This window comes from Gasterosteus aculeatus, chromosome 9 (genome assembly GCF_964276395.1).
Source record: "Gasterosteus aculeatus chromosome 9, fGasAcu3.hap1.1, whole genome shotgun sequence".
Taxonomy (NCBI): Eukaryota; Metazoa; Chordata; class Actinopteri; order Perciformes; family Gasterosteidae; genus Gasterosteus; species Gasterosteus aculeatus.
Window position 1 is genome coordinate 13,646,986 of NC_135696.1, and position 23,491 is coordinate 13,670,476.

Consider the following 23,491-nt stretch of genomic DNA (forward strand, 5'->3'; position numbering starts at 1 on the left):
TCAGCTAGTGGGCAGAGCGAGCATGAGCCACACTACAGGGCGTCTCAACCCACCTGACCCATCCTGACCCCTCCTCCTATGGCTGTAAGGCATGGCTGTGCTGAAAGAGGGCCAATGGATACTGGTTGAAATCTTTGACAAAAATAGGGGATGGGAGATTGGCTTCTCAGATGGCATGCATATATGAAAGCACCACACCCGCAGACTGTTTATCCGAATGCATAACGAATGCACACTCATGCCTGTGCATGCTTTTACCTGCCTGTGTGTTTGAGGCCAGACCAGCCTTGCCATCGGGAGACGGGTTGGGCCCAGGTGTATGTCTCACTCTGTCCACCTCCCCTTAATGTTTGGTTGCTGCGAAGCCAGGATCATTGAGTAGAACGACATTGAATGTTCCTTTTGAGATTCCTTGTTTGTCCACACTTATGATTTCAGATAAAGCAGCAAATATGTCAGAGTAGAATATAGTGAATATGGTGCACCTTTGGACAGTTTCTTCATCTGGAAAAAACAGTGTCGCAACTACTTTTTGGCCTTTTTCCTCTAAGAACACGAAACACGTTATTGTATTTGAAGTGTTTTTCATTGCCTCTGTGCAGCTGCCCTGCCGCTACTGGTGCTCTAGCTTGTTAATGGCTAGTGTTTGTTTATGTGTGTTCAATGACAGCTCCAGATTGCTTCCAGAAACTGACCAAACCGCTCACAATCTTTCTCCTTAATAGAGGAATACTCCACCCCAGTGGATAGCAGGCGGGCACTGAGTCCTAACGCACACAGACATATACAATCTTGGCTTCATAGATTTAGAATGAGACGTATGTATTGTATTTAAAAAAAGACTATTTGCTTCTCTTTGAACCACAGATTATACCAGTGGCCCTTTATAGTTGTTATATGTATTCAGTATGATAGAATTAGTTTCACGCCCAGTTTACCCATCGTACACCGCAAAGAGACACAAGCTCAGACTCTCACTGATGCCCACTGCATTAAGCTGACACAGCACTTTCTCTTTTTACCGTAATGGAGAATGCAGCGCATAATATTCTGGTTCCCAGTGCCAGGTGACTAATAGCTCCCCCTCATTCTCAATTCCTCTCCTATAATAAATGACCCGTTGTTGCCCCTGTAAACTTCCTTTCCGTCATCCGTCCAGTCAAAAGCCTGACCGACATTATTGCGAAGTTTGATTTTGTAGCTGACTGTGTCCCTTCCCAGCAACTGCCTGTGTGTTTAATAATAGGGCCGCCCTTACTGGATCTGGCCAAAGCAAATAGCAATTTTATACAGCTAATTAATTGCTGATCACTAAATAGTCTTTTGAGGCCCGAAATATGCAGTCTGACAATAAAAGATTTAAAAATGGCTGAATTCAGTCATTTTAGTATTAATGTCACTATTCTGCGAGCTCCTGTTCCAGTCTGGTACCCTCGAATAGTGAATATCACACTGACTTTTTAAATTCATTTTGTGTGTTATCTGTTACGGTACGTTGGGGCCCAAATGACCAGACTAAGAGGCAGAGGGGAAACTTGTTTATTCCAGGCAGACAGACCGGGGAACCGGGAGGACGGATAAATGCAAGGACACAAATACAGGGTCAGCGGAAAAGCGGGCAGACAAACAATAAACTGAACACACTCTTCAAAGGAGCAGCCAAGCGCAGCCGCTACCAGGTCGGCCTGGCGACCGGTGGACGAAGAACCGGGGTAGATACACTGCAGGGCGATTTCTTGATTTGAAGACAGCTTGGTTACCTGAGCAGGTGATCAGACTAGAGCCACGCCCCTAAGCACGCCACACAGGCAGGTTGCGTCATTATTCTATAGCCATTGCGTACAATCAGCATCCACGTCACAGTGGTAAGACTTTAACAATGGACTTATTTATCATTTTTCAAGAGCCAGGTGTAACAGGGGCATCCTGCCACGTGCCGCTTTAGACGGCAGTTACACACATCGTACGGTATGTTGTTTATTTGAATGAATTGTCGCTGTGAAAAGCGAGCGTACTCGCCGCTATCTGGAGCTCTGCTTTCCTATTGGGCCTCCTCGCCACTGAACGCGTTGCATCCGCTCGTTGAGTTGATCTACCACCTTATTAGAGGAAATGGAGCATTATGTCGTTTGCGTCATCGCTCTTCCCACCATTCAGGATTTACCATTCCCTGAACGATGGCGGTTTACACCCAGTGCTGCCTCATACATCATTCTGTCGAGGTGTGTGCGTGTGTGTGTGTGTGTGTGTGTGTGTGTGTGTGTGGAGGGCAGGGTCACTGCACGTGCTTACTGAAAGACCAACCCCCCCCCACCCTCCGCCTCGCCACACCTAAGGCTCCTATTCATTCTCCCCATTTAAGGAATAGCTGATGTTCACACAATGCCAGCCTGAATGGGTGCTGTTCTTGTTGTAGAGCTGCTGTTGCTGCTGTTGTGCGCGCCTTCACCATTTTGTCAGCAGATTGATAGAGCGTTGCCGGGGCGGCAGATGAAGGGAAGGGAGTAGAGTATGGGATGGTATGAGTGACAGGTGTGTCAGCTGAGGCAGTGGGTGAAGAAAGGAGGAGTAATAAGACGGGGAATAAAAAGAGAAGAAAAAAGACAGCACTGAAAGGAAGTTAAAGACAAAAAGCAAAGCATGCATATGTGGAAAGAAGGAAAGAAAAAAGAAAAGTAAATACAAAAGTAAATAAAGCACATCCGGCCAGATCCCTGCGGGGGGTCCAGTGAGGCCCGCCGGAGGACTTTGCTATTGTGAGAAATACCGAAAGGTCCCCACGCATGCCGCTTCGCTGCTGACAGACGAGAGGCTGGTTGTGTTTTTTCATATCGATCCGCTTTGCGTTTCTGGCATGTAGTGCAGTCGTTCCGTACGGTTACCGCTACTTCTCGTAATTACCATTATTCGGGCGATTAGAGGAATTAAAAAAAGAAGAAAAATGTAAAGGAGAATGAAAGAACATAAACTAAACAAATAGCTAAATGTAAATGAAGGCACAGAAAAGGAAATCTGGACTCTGGATGTTGATATTAGATACAAAAAATAATGGTAACTTGAGGCAGCTTAAATTTCTGCAGGTTTATTTTTTCTCTGCTGTTATTGTACTTCAGTACTGACGCGTCTTTCACACACACCTACACACACTCACACACGCACACACACACACACACACACACACACACACACACACACACACACACACACACACTCATACGCACACTCAAACACCACATTGTTCCCCTTTCTCTCACTAGCTCTCCTTGGTTTGGTTACCATGGAGAAGCACATTTTTTAGGCAGAAGGAGGTTGACATTATTACATGAGCGAGATGGCACCGTTAATTCCGCATACACACAAACACATACACACACGCACACCTACACATCTCGCCAAGAGGCGGTCGCCCACGTCACGCGCTTCTAGGCAAGAAGGTTTCATAAATGTCCTACATATAGGTACTGTTCATATATCCGCACGGACGCAGAAGAATTCTCACAGCACTTTGCACTCCACAGTGAAGAGATGAACGTGAGGTGACACCTTAGTCAGCTGCCTCTGGACGGAGGGAGCCGATTGGTCGATTTGGCTGAGGGTCTGGCATCACGCTCCGCCTGGTCCAGCACCTAATAATACGGCAAATACATCTGTCACACACACTATGGGCTTTTGCTGAGGACACAAACACACACACCTAATTAATTCCCCCTACAATATATTTCAGGCTATCCAGGAACACAGAGCACAATCACTCCAGTGAAGGATTATATGTGTTATATCCTATGCGTGCGTGTGTATGTCTGTGTGTCTTTGTGTTTTGTATCTTCTTTATGGTTCACTACCGACCTCCATACAGTGCAGGCTTTAAAGAACATAACTAACACATGGATGAGAGCACTTACAAAATGAGATCTTTCAAATGTCTGTCTTTGTCCTGTTTGCTTGTGGAGCACACTGGGCCATCAACAGTCGGCCCATGATGTGCTTTTCTTCTATAGGATGCTCTCATTCAAGGATTAAGATTGTGGATTAGAGCATTTACTCTTCCTCACGGGCAGCAACCATACAGCAAAGTATGCTATACATACCCACAGCCTTACAAATACATTAGTCTTTTTCTAAAATAGCCCTTTTTTTTCACAAAAGAAGTTCAATTCTAGTGCTATTCAATTCTGGAGTCTTTGAAGTAGGAACTATATAATTATGAGTCGATCACATATAGTCACATATACTCAGAACTGGATGCTGATTGAACCTTTGATACTATGATAATGGAATATTATGCATATGTTTTAATACTGTATTGTAAACGTGTTACAAGCAAGGCTTTATTTGAAGTAGTATCCAAAAAGTCAATAGGCCAAATATTACATTTTGTTTGCTTAGGAACCTTATTTTCATTGGTTGACCCTCAACGCTTCCAATACCGTCCGCAAGTTTCCTTGAACGGGACACTGATCCCCAAGTTGCTCTCTGGGTAATCTACAGCAGACCAATGCTTTCAAATCCCAGCTCAAATTTCATATATGTACATGACTTTTTCATTTATGTTCGTCTCTCCACATTTTGTTTTAGCTTAAATATAGTATCTTATATCCCATCATGCACAGGGAGGGTGGGGAGCAGGGATTGGGTCATCTGGGCTTTATCTCTAGCCCTGTTCTGCCCTGAGGGGGTTGACGGAGGGAGGAAGGGGGGGGGGGGTTAGATGTTACGAATTGTGCGCTAGTATTGTCATCTGATGATGAGTTGAATAATGGTGAGGGGCTGAAAGGATTACCGGCGACTGCTAATCTGTGGCCTCTCATCTGACGTTAAGAGGTGGAGAAAAACGGAGAGAAAGAGACCGTAGTGTTTAGCTGGGTGGCTGCCCGACAGCTGTGGGACGTGCGGGCAGCTGATTTACTTTAGATTAGACTGGACGTGCGCCAACAAGGACTCAATCAGGCTATGATGAATGTGCGTTGGCACGCTGAAGGCTAACTGCTAGCTGCTAAACAGTCCATCCCAGTGGTCGTCAGGGAGTAACATTGGGGGTTTTCCAGAGGTCCCACAGGGGGGGTTTGTTTTGTTCGAAGGTCCCGCAGTGGAATACGAGGGAGGACTTTGTTTTTCTCTTCACTTTGGATTTGTTCTCTAAAAAAACAACAACGTTGGGATTATAAATACGGAGGGAGATAAATCCTGTTTTTGTGCTGTCGGTGTGATATTCAGTAGCCATGGCTACATGTGAGTATTCAATGTTGTCAATATAGCTGGATTTAGAGGACGAAGGATCGCATGTTATCACATGTTACATTGCTGTTTGTCATACATCTTGTGATGTAGCATTTTATAGAGGCTGAATGAAAAATGTAAAATCATTGCCCGCATCTGCAAAGATGATGCACTGACTAGAATAGCTTTGCTCTTTTTTATGTTGTTCACAGTACATTTGGAGTTACATATAGTTATTTTCAACTCTCTAAAAAACCAACCAACCAACATGCGCATAATTCAATCCCAAAAAAATTAATACTTTTTATCGACGGGTCACAATACAATAAGATCCAGACCAATAGAACCACAGGGCCGGAGAAACCTGTTAAGGGGTTCACCGTAGTCTCAGCCGAGCCGTGTTTACAACAACGAATATGTTGAAACAGCACAATCTTTCATGTCTGAGTGCTCTCTAATATTTGATTAGCTGTAGCAAAGGTAGGAGGTGAAACACGTTGCCGGAATATGTTTTTCACAGGTGGCTTACCGACATTTATGGGAGTTGACAGACACTCTTAAAGATCTTTTTATGCCCTTTGCCTGAACAATGTTGGAAAATAGGTTTTATATTTCCTTGGCACTATCATGGATAAATAAAGGACACATAAATTGTTGATGTCTTTAATGCTGCCTTTGTTTTGCGCAAGCCTATATGTTGAATAAAATAGTGTTTTTTTCTGATTTCTGACTTTTGAGTCACAGGCATGCCTAACCCTTTTCTGTTAGCTATTCCATGTTTAAAATATTATGTTTTCAATCTATCAAATCCAGCTTTCAAACACTTTTGTCCTTTCGATCCGTGTAGGTAATGTGGGTATGCAACCTGTGCCGTAAACAGCAGGAGATTCTTACCAAATCAGGAGAATGGTTTTCGGAGTCAGGGGTGCGGCCTGGGAGCCTGGGCACCTCCTTGAACAACCCAGCCCGTGGAGGTGAGACCCAACGGGACAGGAAGCTGATCCGCTCCAGGTCCCAAGCCCCGCCCTCCAGCACCAACAGCAACGCCGGGCAGCTCGACGGCACGCAGCCGGCCGCAGGTGTCGCTGCTGCCAAGGGTGCCGAGACCATGCCCGGCTCGCGCTCCCAAAGCGAACCGCCTAAAGAAAAGTAAGGGGTTTGTTTAATGAACACAACTCCTTTGAAACGTTTAAACTCTAAAGAAGGTTTAACTTTAATGAGGGAATGGGAAACCAAACCCAAACAGATACCAAATAAAACAAAAGCAAGTCTTTTTCATTTTACAAATACCTGTTGTAATAAAAATGATGCACCTGTGTTTATCACTGTCTTTGTATACAACATACAACACGGGTATAATGAATCATCTCCTCACACAGGAAAAGGCCAGTTTCTCTCCACGAACAAAACGGTAAGGGAGGCATGGGCCGTGGCAGTGGCCGAAGGCCGGCTGGGAAGCTGCCATCTCAGTCATCCCTGGATGAGCGAGTGGTTCCTGGGGACAGAGGAGAAAGACGTCTGGGAGATGGACGGAGGCTGGAAAAAATCCATTCTCAGGACTACGAGGACAGAGAGGGCAACTTGGGTCGCGCAGAAACCCACCGCAGGCGACCAGAGGATGAGGAGCAGAGGGAGCGCCAGCGCCGCGAGGAGGAGTTCCAGAACCGTTACCGAAGTGATCCCAACCTGGCACGATACCCGGTGAAACCACAGAAGGAGGAGCAGGAGATGCGCATGCACGCCAAGGTGTCCAAGGTCCGCCACGAACGACGACACAGTGATCTGGCAATCAACGAGGTCGGACTTGGGCCCGGTGAAGGTGGTGGTGGCGGAAGTGGAGGAGGGGATGTGCCTGAAAACCGTCTGGCCAGAAGGGGTGGAGGTGGGGAGGGAAACCACAAGGCCCTCTTGGAGAACCACCACGTCTTCTCTGTGGATAGGACCGCGGGGGTTGGAGGGGCAGCTCAACCTGCAGGAGGCGGAGTGAGATCGGGACCTCAACCTGAGGGGCCGGTGGCTCCAGATTGGGGGACGAACAAAGGCCGCCTGGAGCCTGGGACAACGCGGACACCAAGGGACAAGGGTGGGGACAGCCTCCCAAGGAAGGACTCTCAGAGCTCGGACCAGTCGGAGTCTTTGCGGCCGCCCCCTCCGCGGTCATACAAGAGCAAACGCGGAGTCAACAAGAGGCAGATGTCCATCAGCAGCTCAGAGGAGGAAGGCGGCTCCACGCCCGAGTACACCAGCTGTGAGGACGTGGACATGGAAAGCGTCAGCGAGAAAGGTCAGTCAGACAGATGTGTTCACTCTACTAGCTTACTAAGCTAAATATATTCACACTTGCATACCTTGCACTGATTGCTAGCATCCATTTCTTTACATTAGACACTGTTTGTATAGTCACAGCTGTCGTATTCCAGGCATCGAATCTTGTAAATGAGCTGCTGCACTTCTCACGTACTTAGCTTGAATGCTCGTCCCTTAAATGTCCTTCAGTCTACCTAAAGCAAAAACGCACCTCTGCATATGTTGTATTCTTATCTTATCTTTTCAAGAGCACTTTCAGGCCGTTCCTGAATTAACATTTCATACTGAGTGCAGCGTGCGCATCATTAGAGTCACAGGCTTGATGGCAAATTGCAGTGGTTGATTGTTGTTGTATTGTATTGATCTGCAGCTAACAGTCTGAAGGATATGAATATCTTGATTAAATCATTGTACAAATGAACATACAATTTATTTTCAACCTAGGAAGAATTGTTACCCAGATTAAAAATAAACCTGCAAAGTTATAAACTCAACAAAGTTTCTTGATGAATTGCCTCTTCATGAAAAGTCGTAACCTTCTCCCACACTTGATGATGATTCCTTCCTAGCGTTAGCATCTAAAAAAGCCAAAAAAAAATGCAGCAATATTTTGACTCAAAAGATTATTCTAATACCAAAACATTCTAATTTGGCACCGTAAAACTGCGCGATAAGTGATGGGATGACGGACCCACCCAGCATACAGTGAATCACTATCCGCGTGTGTCATCTACACCCCTGTGCTGTGGCTAAACCCGACCGCTCCCGGGACGGCTCTCATTTATTTGAAGGGTCCCTGTGATTTAGGCCAGCAGATTTGTGGAATTAGGTCGGTGGCTCGCATGCCATGTAATGCTTCGCAAACAGCCGGCTGCACCGGCAACCCGCATGGACCGCCAGCGGAAACCAAGCCTCGCTGTGATCGCGTGCTGCATGGCCCCCTCCGGCTTTTTTTTCGATACCGTTGCATTTTGTAGCTCACCCCCGTCAGAGGAGCGATTCTATGCTGTGAGCTACGGGAGAACTCAAGTTCAACCGGCAGTGGGAAGAGTTGGATGTGGTCTTGGCAGCTTATCTCTCTCACTGGTCGCAGCAGGGGCCTGTTCCAGATGTTTTAATCCAGATTACTCTAACTCAGGGACTGGTAATGGGTAGATGGTGTGGATTGGGATTATTAGCTGTTTTAAACGGTCTTTAGCTAGCTGCGCCTCCAAACAAGATTCCTTCTTTTACTCATCGCTGGAATAAAGTGCGTTTTACCGGATAATGTGTAACGTGTTTCACTATGTAGATGCAATAGATTAAGTGAGATGCTAAGGCAAGAGCAGTTATATTTCTCTTTAAAACGGAAAAAAGACATACGTGATTTCCTCTGCAATGTTACTACTTTCATTCACAAAACAGCCAACGTATTTTCCCATGAATTATGACAATGTTTCGAGGTTGGAAATTAGTATTTCTGATATCTCTGAATAGCTATACCGCCTCTTATTTACACATGAGCCCATGCAGGAAAAGCTCCTGGACATTTAGGGACTGGGTAGCAATTAATTAAATGTCATGCCTGGGCTAGGATTAGTAAATTCTGTTAAATGACACTAAATTAGCCGATTCTGCTGTGTCAACCCGTTATTACCTCCAACGCTTCAAAAACACAATCGCTGACACGTGTAAAAATAATGTCAATTTTCTTTTAGATTTTGTGATCTCTAGAGCAATCCTTGTCACTCGACTGTTATTGCTTATCTTCTTACGTTTTGTTTACCAGAAATTTCTCTCTCACAATGCTGTTGTGTTTTTTTTTTTATCAGTGGTGGAAGAGTGGCCACAAATCGCTCAGACTCTCTGGTCTGATTCTGGGCAAGTTGGTTAGTCTCAAGCCGACCATCTGTCAGTGCTTATGAGAGTCATTGGTGTCCCTTGCCAGTCTCAGGCATGAGTTTTGGACAGGCCACTACAGTGAATCAATTGGATTATGAATGGAGTGTTGTTGTAATTAGATTTTTATTTACTACTATTATTGTACAGCTTGTATGTCTTTTGGATTCTTAAGAAGTCCTGATCAATTATATATACTTATTGTGTATTCTGTGTAGCTCAAACCACCACGATGGTCTGAAAACTCTAAAATGCACTCCTACTAAAAATAATGAAGGTTGTATCGATGATGTTTTTTATTTGACCGTAGGATGAGAGGTTGCAGCAACTGATGAATACATTTAATGACTTTGCTTTTGTGAAGTGTATTTAAAGTGTAAACAAAAGTATAAAAAATACAAACTTGAGAAAGGTGAAATCTGTTATCATCTGGATACTATATGCATTTTAAAAGTGTAATAGATTCAATGTTGCCCTAAACTGTATCAAAATGTTACATTTAGAAGTTCAGTAAACCCTCTTTCTCTTTCATTGTGCAGGTGACTGGGACTGTCATTCTTTAGATCCTACAGTTTGGCATGTAAGTTAAAAAAAAACGGACGTAAAATACACACTAAAATAATTACAAAACATAATAATGTTTAAATGTAGCATTATATACTATTTTCGTCCCTTCTTTCTGTTTTCCTTTACAATCCTAACAACCTTTCCCTGTAGCATCCGGTCACATGGCAGCCGTCCAAAGAGGGCGACCACCTGATCGGACGCATCACTCTCAGTAAGAGGTCAGCGATGCCCCGCGAGGCTGGCTCCCTCCTCGGCCTAAAAGTAAGCAGGGAATCTCTCCTTCCTTCAGACCTGGTACACGCCCAGCTGGCATTTCGCTCCTAATAATGTCTTAGTGCTCGTCTTAACTTCATTTGATCGCCTGATCAGTTCAAACTAGAAGAACATTGTTCCGGGGATGAAATCTTTTTGGAAGCCACCCAAAATCTTTGCGCTGGCTCATTTGATTAAGAGCCAATGGGATTTTTCCTTTGGGATTTCTATTTTTTTGTTCAGAAAGTTAACCCTCAACAATCAACACACTTTTTAATGCTTGTGGAAAGTGCAACTGCAAGAATTAAAACGCTATGAGTGTGACATGAGCGGAGAAATGGTTGGCATTATGATGTTTTGAAGACATGTTAAAGATTAAACAAATCAATACTGATGTATTTTTTTTTACATATTGAAATTTTGTTAACTACGGACCTCATTTCGGGTATTATTCCAAAAACTGACTTTGAGACAAGAGATGTGGAGTTGCAAAGATGCTTACTCAATTGGTTTTGGTACGCAGTGCTTTAGCCCTCTATAGCGATACTTTGTTACTCCTGTGAAAGCTGTGTGGTGTACTGGCTAACCAATATTTAAAGTTAAAGAGTATTACACAAACAACACGACACAAATATGTAGATTATTGCCAGTTGAGCAACTGCTGATTCTCGCAAACATCAACCTCTGCTGCTCTCCATTCTCCTTTCTCTCCCTCGTGTTCAGGTGGTAGGAGGGAAGATGACAGAAACAGGGCGACTCGGGGCCTTCATCACCAAAGTCAAGAAAGGCAGCCTTGCAGATGTTGTGGGACACCTTCGAGCAGGTGTTTATTGTTTCCTAGCAGCAGCTATCGCATCGCCGACTTTACCTTTTCATTCTTTGATGACGGTGGTTTAAGCACGAGGCAGGTTGTTAAAGCTTAAATGAAAGTGTGCTGTATGTCTTTGTGGGGGTGAACACACAGACGCCGAGCCAGTTCACGAGGTGACATTTGTTTTCCATTACTTTTTTACGATTTGACGCCTCCCTAAATAACCGATTGTCAATTAATGGTTCTTGGTTCAAATCATGTGTTAATGTTGAGGTAGAGATGTTATAGAGCTACCTTGTTGATGTAATATTTGTTATAGAACACTTCCACTAACCCCAGAGTGTTATTTAATACACAATAAAACCCTTTCTAAGATGTAGGCCCTTTTTAACATTTACATTGTGTTTTTTTTTGTTGCAAAATGTTCAGTTTCATCCATATTTGTTGGCGTTTAGCCTTTCAAAATAGATGTTTTTTTGCTCTCCAGCTTGCCGCACTCAAAGGGAGGCGCGCACCCGTACTAAGGGGGTACAGGGGGTGAACTCTTTCAAAGACCTGGTCTTTTTGGGACAGGGGAAAAGTTTAAAGATGTCACAGGCTGGATACGACTTTTAAAAAAAAATGACCTCTATTGACGTCTATTCCACTTCCACTACTTCCAGGTCATTTCACTCAGTTCGGAACCTTCCTGAGCAAATTTGACCATTCAAATCCAGCCACGGGTCACTTCTGCAGATTGTAGGAGCATTAAAGTCTATAATTCATCTGACGTGGGGAGAATTTGGATATTAAGATGTGCGATTTTCGTTCCCTGTCCTTTTCTAGTAAAATATACTACCCCATGGGCCTCAGGCTGGATCATCAATGTGTGTTCTTGTCATCTTGGTTCAAGGTGACGAGGTGCTGCAGTGGAATGGAAAGTCGTTGCCGGGAGCAACTAAGAAAGAAGTATACAACATTATCCTTGAATCCAAGGCTGAATCTCAAGTGGAAATAGTAGTTTCAAGACCTATTGGGTAAGATTAAAGTTTTAAATGTATTTCAACGGTCAGTAAAGTACTTAAGAGACGCCATTGACAGACACTTCCAATATATTTCCCTCCTTTATCTCAAAGCTCTATCAACAGAATTATGTCGAAAAACTTCTTGAGAAAAGTGTATAGAGCATATCAGTAAGTAATGCTGATTTAATGGGTGGACCCTTTTCCTTACGCCTTCCTGGAAATCCTGAGATCCAAGAGATGAATCCTTTCTTTCCAGCGATTCCTTCCTCCTCTCCTCCCTGACACGTCTGACATGTGAACCTGTGTTTGATTGACTGCTCGCTCTTCTTTTTGTTGACATGAATCTGTTCCTCATTCATTTTATAAAGATGAATGCACACTAAAGTATTGACTGTGAATTAACACTTCAAGTGTCTTGAAAGATATCCTGTGCATTCATAAATAATTCCCTGACTCTCTTTACAGAGACATCCCAAGAATCCCAGAGTCATCTCACCCTCCTCTAGAATCCAGTAAGTGTTAATATGTAAAGCTTTATTGGCTATGTACTCTGCTGTTATTAACATTCTATACTGCTAATGTAGTAGAAATACACCCCCTTACATGTACAAAGTATGCTTTAACTCCAACATCCGTTGGTCTCGGGCCAACAGCAGGATCCAGTTCCTTCGAGTCCCAAAAGATGGAGCGGCCCTCCATATCAGTAATGTCTCCCACCAGCCCAGGGACCCTCCGAGACCTTCCTCTGGTACTGCCTGGACAGCTCTCTGTGAGTATCTGAACAGGGCACACAGTATAAAGAGCGACAAAGAAGATTTCCACCCAGGAGACTGCTGGTTGTGTCTGTAAGATCCCAATGGGACATTTTGGGAGTGCGAGTGCGTTAAACTGAGACGGAGTGCTTCCTGTGGATCGATAGAGGTACGGATGGAGGCTAAGAGCCCTCTCAAAAACGTTCACAGGTGAAGCTGTGGTACGACAAAGTGGGTCATCAGTTGATCGTCAACGTCCTTCAAGCCATAGATCTGCCACCCCGACCGGACGGACGACCTCGTAACCCCTACGTCAAGATGTACTTCCTGCCTGATAGGAGGTGCGGTCGTGTATTTCATATGTACAGCACATCAACATTTGATCTTTTACAGTCCTTTTCAGAAACACGCCTTGCTCTTGTACTTTAAAACTGTTTTTGCACACGCCTCTGTTAGCGATAAGAGTAAACGGCGGACGAAAACGGTGAAGAAGAGCGTTGAACCCAAGTGGAACCAGACCTTCCTGTACTCCCACGTCCACCGGCGGGACTTCAGAGAGCGCATGCTGGAGATCACAGTCTGGGACCAGCCCAGAGTCCAGGAGGAGGAGAGTGAATTCCTGGGAGAGGTGCGACACACATTCAACGCATACGTTATTGCAAGCAAGGCAAATGCAAGCAATTGTGTATGTTATTATATCATGTTACTCCATGATCAGCGGCTCCCCCGAAACCGGAGCTTGGTTTGTGAGGAGGACGGGTTCTCTATGCAGATATAAAGGACTCATTCTAACCATAAGATAATTACAGGAAATGTGCAACAAAGCCACATGCCAATATATGTTTATAATACATAATACAATATGATTAAACCTTTCTATGCTCTCTCAGATCCTCATAGAGCTGGAGACGGCCCTGCTGGATGACATTCCTCATTGGTATAAACTGCAAGCGCATGACATGTCCTCCATACCTCTGCCCCAGCCCTCCCCGTACCTCCCACGCAGACACGTCCACGGAGACAGCCCCAGCAAGAAGCTACAGAGTATGTCTTTCTACATAGAGGTTTTTTTTTAATACTGTGTGTATTTATACGTTTTGTGTGTGTATGTATGACTCACCCTGTTTTGTCAAAATTGAGTCCTACTGGGTGCTTGGTTGCTAACCTTTCCTTTCCTTTGCTTAGCTTTCTCTTTCGTGTCTCTCAGTGTGGGGGGACTAACATTCACAACCTCTCAGCCTTACCCTGTCCTGTACGTGTGTGTGTGTGTGTGTGTGTGTACAGGGTCTCATCGCATCATTGATACAGAGTTTGATGATGGTTTGATGGTAGTAACTAAAGGTGGGTGGGGGGCATGGTTACTGAGCATCTCCTCGTATTAGCCTGTAGGGGCCCAGCGCTGGTTTGAGAGAGCATCTTCCTCGCATCCTTCAGCCCCACTTTGGCTCCACTGGAACAAATTGTACCCAAAATAAAACTAGTTAACATTTGCCCGTATCAGCTAAAGGCGAACGCTCTGCAATTCATCATATTTCTACGACTGCCTATTTCGAATTCCAGTGTTGTAGTGTGCGGCGTTTACAGCGGCTGAGGCTGCAGTGAACAGTTCCTCCTCCTCTGCTGGGCCATAGAAGCACTGAAGCACTGAGTGCATGTTAGACTGTAGAGCTGCAGTTGTTCACTGCCATTCCACTCAGTTTCCTGCCATTCCCGTGCATGCAAAGTACAACCGAACATGTAGAGTAGAAGCTGAATATGTATTATTGTTGTTTGACTGCTTCCGCTGTGGCTTCGGTCCCTGTCAGCTGAATGTTTAAAATAGTCATACTTTTTTATAATCTGGTTTTGGTGTTTTCCAAGTGCCACATGGCTTTTAGATGTTAAAGATAGAGTAATACGAATGCAGTAATGTTCAATATTGCGTTAACAATTTTACTTTTTGTTCTCAGTTTCTGACGTTCTACTGGTTTCAGTATACTGCTTGAATTACATGAATCAAATTGAACCAAATACAAAAGGCACCAATTAACAAAATAATTCACTCTTAAATTGTATGATGTGTTTGTTGTGCAAGTTGACATTGTAATGATGTTTAAAAAAAACAACTATTGTTCAGCCCAACTTTAGCCACTTTAACTTTAAATAGTGTAAAAAAAGCATCTTGCGGTTACCTATTCTACGTGGCTGTAGCACCTCTCAGTCATAACTCTCACCTCATCTGGCCCCCGAAGCAGATAAAAACAAGAACGGCGAGATGTAAATCTCACTGATCTCGGGTCTGACAGAGACATTGCAGAAACAGTCAGCTTCTCAGGCAAGCTCACATGTTAACTAAACTGTAAAACATCCGAACGTGATGTTCTACAGTCTGAAAGAGATTGGCATCTGTAGTGGTAGTCAGTAGCTTACAACTGGTGCATCCTTATTAAAAGAAAACACACCTCTAATGCCTGGATGTGTGTGTGTGTGTCTGTTTGTGTGTTTCTATGTGTGCACCATTGAATCCACAAACGTGATTGTATGAATGTATGCGTGTATGTGTGTATGTGTGAATTGTACTTTCTTTTGCCCTTGTGTGTGGGATGCTGGATCGGTGTTTGTGCGTGTGTGTGTGTGTGTGTGTGTGTGTGTTTATATGTGTGTAGGTGCAGAGCGTAACTCCAGGGAGAGAGAGCGGGGCAGTACGCTGGCTGTGCCTGAGCAGCAGCGGCCCGTCCAGCACCGCTCCCGGTCCGTGTCTCCCCACAGAGAGGACTCCTGCAGGGCTCGGTCACGACCTGCACACGTGCCCATGCAAAGGTCAGTAACACCGGACAGAACAACCTGGTAAGCGCTGTGTGTTGTCCATCAATATTCCAGCATTAGTAGGTTCAGTTGTACTTTTTACATTATTAGCTTCAGTTATACCTCTTAACTGATATTTAATTATAGGGAAGTTTATTTATTATGGCAAACCAGACTGAATCATGTCAACAACAACATGAGGTTGTGTGATGTTACTCAATTTACTCTATAGAAATGCTGTCACTTCCTCAGACGTTCTGTTTTTTTAAGGCCCGATTAGGCCTAATGTATATTCTTGATTTGTGAGGTGGCCAACATGGTCACTAGGAATGACCACGCAATAAACATGAGGCTGAACGGATTACGCTGTATTACAGTGGCTCAGTAGTAGTACTACTTCAACTAATTAATTTATTAAATGAAAAAGGAGCAATCATGCCCTTTGTGCCCACAGGAATGATTTCAATATTTACCTGTGCAGAACGTGTGGAGTTTCATTGATCGTACGTTAACAGTAATAAAAAAGATGTCAAAAGCAGTTGGTAATAATTTGTGAGTGAAAAGAAATATGTATATATATATATATATATATATATATATTTACGATAGATCAATTATTTTGCACAGGCACGCTTTTTCTAAATCTAATAATGTTTAATAAAAATAAGAAGAAAACATTGCATGGTTATTCTTGTTGAAAGTCTCCCATTTATATCCATAATCCAGGCAAGAATATCAGAACATCTGCACAGCTCCTCATTTTGCAGCCCTAACCCTACAAACCAGAATAAAATATCAATTTAAATAGAGATTTTTCTATTTCTTCAGGAGCCTGGATGAGATCCACCAGAATAGCCACCACTCCCACTCAACCCTCCGCTACCACGACTCCCGCTTAGAGCACCAGCGCTCGGGTGACTCGGACTACGAGTACTCAGAGGACAGGTAACCTGTTGTTGGGATCTGTGGGCATCATGACTGTCACGGAATGGGGTCATGAATATGTTTTGGTTTGCTTTTTACTTGTTAAGGATCATTCAATGGGATAGATTTGGATTTTATGATGTAGTTTATGACTACATTGCAGGCGGCGTTCCCTCAGTGTAGAGAAAGAAGGCTGGATTACCAGCTAGAACAAAGGAATCTATAAACCCACCTGCAGCTCATGATATCTTATTTTCAGGCAGTAAGATCGCCCTTCTCAAAGGCGCACTGGAGCCGTCATACCACTCTATGCTCTCTTCAATGCAATTTTACCCTCCACAACACTGGAGTTTGCAGGTCTACTGCTGCATCCGTTGGTTAGTTTGTTCATCTTCGTGTGGATTGAGGCAGAGGCAGACCGACGTGTCCTGTGTTCTGCAGCAAAATCGCTGGTGTTGTGAGAGGCGTCCGGAGGCTTTGAACAGAGCAATGATAACGGCTTCAACTGCCTCATCAGAAAAAAGGCTGCCTGGCGGTAATGCAATGTGGAGTAAATATTCTAAATATAGCATACACTTAAGCTGCTATTGATTAATTTAGGGCAGCCAAAATAAGTCTGCCTGCCGCCACTGTCCGCAGCGGTGCATTGCTTTGCTTCTGTGCTGGTATTCATGTCTGTTTCTCCAAACTGGGTGCATGCCGGCTGCCATCCAGTGTAGGTAAATACACTGACTGTGGATAATTACTTTATACAAGCCCACTTAACACAATCCAATCCATCACTGAAAGAATAAGATGCCCCACGCTTTGGATCCGGGCTCCTGGTGGGGTCTTCTGTGCAAAATAAGTGCGGTTACCTGTTTTGGTCGATTAATATGTGCAATGTGATATTGCCAAACCAATTTCTACTCATACTACTAACAATGTGAAACTATTCATTGCAACATTGCAGATTGAATTGAAATCTCCGATTTTAGATTTCCTGGTTTCTCTCATTCATGAATTCACTTTACCTGTCTGAGTTGCCATCCTCTTCTGTTGTGTTTTCTCGGGTTGTTTGTCATTTGTTTACCCATCGTCATGGCAATGACAGTGAGGTCCTGGAGATGCACAGGTCTATCCGTGGCGGGAGTGCCGAGTGCCTGCACACAAACAGGTAAAAATGATAATAAAAAAGGGACAACAACCACCACTTAGCTTTATTTCAATGAAATATGCCCTTTTATTTTATATCCATTCCCAGTATTCTTTAACAACTTCATCTTAACACATGTTGACATTTTCAGAATGTATGTGGGCTCATGGAAAACAAAAACGCACTAAAACGTTGTAGCAATGGGACATGAATTGGTATCACTGTCTCATAAAAACACACACAACATGGTGATCACTGTGTGAGGGGATTAGAGACCTGCTGGGTGGTTGACCTCAAATAAGGCAAAGCTCTTTTGATTCATTTATTTTATTGAATTTGATGTGTTCACTCACAGAAGTTGTATATTTTTCCACTTTTTTTTTTTTCTTGCCTTGCTTTACGATGCATGAACTCTACTGGTACAACCAGGGGCATAGGTAGATACAGCAACACCCTACCCCCCAAAATGCCCCTGTTAGTAAACGGTATCCATAAAGACATTTACAGGTAAGCATTTCCAGTGACAGGCAGTCTTGCATTCCCTTCTCCGTGCCTCTCCAGCTTTGTCATACTCATTTGTGGAGTTGGTGGGTCATTTAGTTTGCAGTAATGTTCTCTCAATACAGTAACTGCCCAAATGGCTCCTCAAGACCACTGTGCTGCTCGTGCTTGCTTTGCTCAGAGTGTTGTGGAGTTTTGTCATGCAACCCTTTAACAGACCATACTTCTGCTCTCCAATGTTGTAGTCCATCAGCCACAAACCACATACACTTTACATCACTTCTGATGGTTTTCTGAGACATTTTTGCGACACTTTTCCTGCCTTTAAGGTTGAAATTGAAGTTATTCGCACAGTTAATGTACCAGGCAAGACGACCAAAAACACCATTAAAATTGTGCTACTGGTAAAAGAATAGTGTTGACTCTTTATGTCAAGGTAAATTAGCTACACAACTTTTAAAGTGTAATGTCCCACTTGTCTCCGTTGTCACGTCTATAAAAACATCGTCATAAGAAGACATAATTTCTTTAAAATAGAAAGCTTAGGTTACGAGCCTAGACTGAATAAAATAACTGGACGTAGTTGACGGCAACCGTTAATGAACTGCTGTTTTGTGACGTTCGGCTGAGTCAAATGGACCATGTGAGGATCTGTTTGCGAACCTTTAGTTTACAAATAGTCAACAAAATGTAACAAATGTGTGCGATATCTGATTGCAGTTAATGAGCTAAAACATGCAAATTCACCTGTATTGTTCTTCAACATTTTTATCAGATTATGATACTGGGGTTATAGTGTATATTGATATGTAGCATACCATTACTTTTTATTTTCTCTACCAACATATATAACCACCTGACAGACAGACCTGCATCAGCAATTTTGTCCATTTTGCTTTATTCTGCTCTGATCCTTTTCGTGGCACTCCTGCACATTATACAGATCTACTGTAGCTCGGTTTCCTTGCCAGATGGCTCTAGATCTGTAGATTGTGGTATATAATCAGCATTACATGTAATCTCATGTGGGGTCAATCCACAGGGAGGGCGAGAGGAACTCTCTCTACTTTATTACGTAACGATTCCCTCATTCTGAGGTCACAGATGGGCGGATGCACTTCATCTCATGTGTTCGTTTAGTGGTTTTCCGTGTGTGGCGTTTTTGTTGATAACCAGCATCACACAGCAGGCACATTTCTGATCTGATCTTTTTTTTTCTTGTAAATTGGCTATGGTGAGAAAAAAACAACATCTTTTTTTTGTTGCGCCTTAGTGTGATGCTGAAGATGCTGCTTCTTTGTCTCTCCTCATCATTTTCAAGAAGCCCGCACAGTTTCACGCTTGTGTTATCTTCCCCTTTCACTTACTTTGCCTCTGCGTATTTCTGTCAGTTGCATGTGTCATTTTTGTTTTCCTTTGGCTTCCTTTGCACGCGGTCTTTCCCCCACCTCTTGTGGGCGGTGCTCCGGCGCACAGCTCCACCCTCCCAGCATGCCTAAAGAGAAAGCCCCCTCTCAGGCAGGAAGGTGGCAGCACCATGCCTCGTAGCATCCTTACTCACCGTGTGCTCAGGTTCACTGATGAGGTCACGGTTAGGTAAGAACACACCGACTTCGCACACCATCTACCCGCTCTTCCGCCGCGCCTTATCGCTTTTTTTTTTTTCCCCGGAGGATGACAATGCAATGGAAGAGAGTTAAGCGTCTCCGTGCAGAGCATTAAGCAAATACTAAATCCTAAGCCCTTGTCAGTGTGAGGCATTTGGCCTGAAAACATTATGTGCAACGTCATGCGATGACACAGAGCCAGACATCTGTTGAAAGCTACTGCTGTCACGATGCAGCGTGACGTGGCAAACGTAGCCGGGAGTAAACGGGAACGCTGGCCGGCTCTCTCTGCTTCACTCATTCTCCCCCTCACTCACTTACTAGCAGGCCCCTCTGCCACCTGGTTCCCATAGCAACTCACCAACCTTCCATCTGAGTGGTCTCACAGAGTACAGCCGCGAGGAATGGCTGCCTATGATAAATGAAGATACAGTATCAGAGCCATTACATGTTACTGCACTGTTTGTCTGATGGCCCCCCTTTATTTTTTTCTGTGTCTCTCCCTCAATTTCCTTTCTGCCTCTTTTCTAATCTTTTCCTTCACATTATCCTCCTTTTTCTCACTTTTTTTATTGCATTTACTTTCACCTACCTCCCGGTCATCCCCCCCTTTTTGTTATTATTCACAAACTCTTCTTCCTCCCGCCCTCTGTTCTTGTGCATCTTGTCTTCCATCTCTGTCTCTTTTATCTCCTTTCTCTCCGTCTCTGCTGCCATGTTGTGGTGGTGCAGCGACCTGCAGCCGCCGTTGGACAGAGTGAGGAGTGCCAGCACCACTTGTCTGAGACCAGACACCAACTTTCAGTCCCCTGACAGAGACAGGTAGAGAAAGAAATCCATACATTTTGAATGCGGGTGATGGATCAAGTACATTTAATGAGCACAACATTCTGACATTTTATATAAAAGATAAATTAACAAAAACAGGGATTATAGACTCCGCTGAAGTTTCATCAGATTTTCTGGGCTGCATGTGGGAACCATTCAACATTTGGCATTGAGGGTGCTGCATGTCTCTTTACGCCAGTTCATGTCATGTGTCCGTTTCATATGTGAGGGAATACGCATTGCACACTCCCATTGAAAATCGTCTACCTGCTATTTGAATTTGTAATTTCCTTTCAGTAATGTTCTGCAAGGAATAATTAGGGTCTAAAAAAATGACAGCGCAGGTTACAAAGCTAACAGATGAGTGTAGTCAAATGAGAAGGTGTTCATAAAAGACAGATAACAGCGGTAGAACAATGCACCTGGCTCCGTTTTATTGTTTTTCTAATGCCAAGCTTACTGTTTTCTGACTGTCAGTAAGCAAGAGATACAATGTATTTCCCAACATGTCACCCTATTCCTTGTAAAAAATAGTATTAGTAGTAAAATTGTCTTCTCAGACATAAAACTGCATTGTCAAAAAGGGAAGAGCATTTTCTTATGGATTTCATTTTTTTTTGCGGTGTCCCACATGAATTATTTTAAGGAACGCATACAACTTGTGTACCTAACTTTAGCCACGTAACAGGCCTACTTATGGAAACCCAAGCCGTGGTATTTCACTAAACCTAACACAGTAGTTATGTTTCTATTCATAACTATCTATTATGAAGTTCAGTTGTATTAGAACATAATTCTTAAGAGAGGGTTGCTTTGTACAGTAATTATCAGTCTAGTCAAGCTGAATCTTTTCACTGATATTCTGCCGCCAAATTCAAAGACAAGTTATAATTTCAGAACCTTTACTCACTAACGACCTCTCCCGGTGTTCCCACCTTTTGGATGCTCCTCCTCCACCCCGGCCGCCCCTCTAGGTGCTCCAACTCTTTGCCCCTCAAGACTCCCCCAAGCCCCCGGATCTTAGTAGAACATGTGGCCCCTGAGGAAGACAGGTATACCAGGCCCGCCCGCCCCCTCATGCTGCCTCCAACTCTTAAACCACGACGCTACTGCTCTGCAGCTCCGCTTTCCTGCCTTCAAAGCACATCCTGTAGCCTAGCGCTAAATCTAAAGCGACAGTGTTGTGCAGATCTTACGCCTGTCGCCTTTCCCCTGTAAATATTTGTCGTCTAAAGCTGTGTAATCCCTCCACCTGCCCTTTCTGTTGAGCGCCCCTTCTGAATTTCCCCCCCTGGCTTGAAAGCGCTTTTTCTTTTCTGCTAACACTTTAGCTGGTAGGAAATAATGTTTATGGAATGCACAATTCTCAGCTCTATTTCTTATGCAAACCGCAAAAAAAAGAAAACATGCCTTCTACATTAAATCCAGAACATCAGTCAGTATTCAGTTTTTCCATTCTGTGGCTTGTCACTCTCCATATTGTGTTTTTTTTTTTTCCTCTCTGTCTATGTTGTTGCTGTTTGCCAAAACAGGCAGTGTAGCAATTCATCAAGTCCAAACTGTCACAGGGCCAGCAAGGGAAGCCTGGAGGGGGACAGGTAAGATCATTCATTCATTCACTCACTCACCGGCTCGCCTTATTTAATCTCTTCTCATTACGGCTGCTTTTTCTCCTCTCGCTGGAGGGATGATATCCACCGTCTGTGACTGGTTGTTGTTATTGACTGGTTATTGATTTTTTTTCTTCTTCTTTGAAGTCACAACTTATACAGCACAAAGACTTGACCGCTGGCTGAAAATAAAAATACATGCTCCCTCGTAACGCTATGCAGAAACATATTGGAAACATGATTGAGAATAAACCTCTTCTGATTTAGTATTACCATTAATTTGTTACAACTATATATATATATATATATATATATATATATATATATACATATATATATATATATATATATATATATATATATATATATATATATATATATATATATATTCTATATTCTGTTGCACAACAACACATTTACTTTCTTAGGAGACAAACAAATCCTGGTATTGTTTTTCCAATCATTAATAAGTGCTGCGCTGTAGGGAAGGTTTTCTCTGTTAGGTTTTAACAGAAACAAAAAAAGGTTCTAAGAAATGTAAAACTGAGCTATTTTTGAGATCTAGTGATTATGTTTGGGTTGCTTGGTTATATCGTATGTTGTGTTTTCTTCTGTATGCAAAACATTGTACGTCTTGGGACGCAAAACAGATTCCAGACCAATATTACTGACAGTAAAGTAAATCAAATTTAGCTTAAGAAGAAATATCTACGACGTGCTTACTCAAAATTCCATTTGATTTCATTTTATTGTATTTATAAGGTTCTATATTTTCATTTTCTTTGTATTTGCTGATGGCAGTCGAATCCAGCCCACCTCTATCCTGAGGGGCAGTAGGGGGAGAGGGGGTCCGCTGAGGCCCTTTGGCCAGACAGCCTTGGCCGGGTCCGGCCCAAACTCGCCACGGCTAGAAAGGTGCATGCTACAGTCAGCGCTACGCCTCCACTCCCCTGTGTGCCGATATCACACTGAGTGTGGCAATGCTTTATGCACCAGTGTCACATCTCAAGGAGTCAAGGTCACATTAAAGTCAATTGCAAGAAAGACCGATATCAACTATGTTATTTGAGGTAGTGATGTGAATATATTTTACTGGTTTAGGTAGTTTTTGTAAATGTTGAGTACCTTGATGTAAAGTATAGCATAGAGGGGAAAGATAGAAAAACTCAGATACTGTGCATATCGTCTGTAAACACACTCAGTGCCACTTCCTTTACTTCTACTGCTCCTTTACTTATTTGGATCTATTCCTCCCCTACCTTGATCTTTGACCTACATTACTGAGCATCACTTTATTCTCTCTGTGATTCAGTT

At 43.5% G+C, this 23,491-nt stretch overlaps 1 protein-coding gene across 43 annotated transcripts in view; it reads left to right on the forward strand.

Annotated features, from left to right (window-relative positions):
* rims1b (regulating synaptic membrane exocytosis 1b) overlaps positions 1-23,491 on the forward strand; it is a 47,857-nt gene that overhangs the window by 14,872 nt on the left and 9,494 nt on the right. For 3 of the 43 annotated variants that reach the window (XM_078108958.1, XM_078108965.1, XM_078108994.1), the window contains exons 3-24: positions 6,065-6,366; positions 6,597-7,501; positions 9,942-9,982; positions 10,120-10,230; positions 10,945-11,044; positions 11,925-12,048; positions 12,148-12,204; positions 12,502-12,548; positions 12,690-12,805; positions 12,999-13,129; positions 13,245-13,416; positions 13,679-13,832; positions 14,073-14,129; positions 15,434-15,587; positions 16,401-16,517; positions 17,590-17,652; positions 18,061-18,138; positions 19,609-19,728; positions 20,472-20,561; positions 21,542-21,619; positions 22,100-22,165; positions 22,979-23,092. In XM_078108958.1, coding sequence (XP_077965084.1) covers positions 6,065-6,366; positions 6,597-7,501; positions 9,942-9,982; positions 10,120-10,230; positions 10,945-11,044; positions 11,925-12,048; positions 12,148-12,204; positions 12,502-12,548; positions 12,690-12,805; positions 12,999-13,129; positions 13,245-13,416; positions 13,679-13,832; positions 14,073-14,129; positions 15,434-15,587; positions 16,401-16,517; positions 17,590-17,652; positions 18,061-18,138; positions 19,609-19,728; positions 20,472-20,561; positions 21,542-21,619; positions 22,100-22,165; positions 22,979-23,092 — 3,197 coding nt within the window. Of the gene's footprint in view, positions 1-4,746; positions 5,230-6,064; positions 6,367-6,596; positions 7,502-9,941; positions 9,983-10,119; positions 10,231-10,944; positions 11,045-11,924; positions 12,049-12,147; positions 12,205-12,501; positions 12,549-12,689; positions 12,806-12,998; positions 13,130-13,244; positions 13,417-13,678; positions 13,833-14,072; positions 14,130-15,433; positions 15,588-16,400; positions 16,518-17,589; positions 17,653-18,060; positions 18,139-19,608; positions 19,729-20,471; positions 20,562-21,541; positions 21,620-22,099; positions 22,166-22,978; positions 23,093-23,491 lie in introns of those variants that run through there. The other 40 variants (XM_078108962.1, XM_078108975.1, XM_078108996.1 and 37 more) reach the window with 34 other exon arrangements.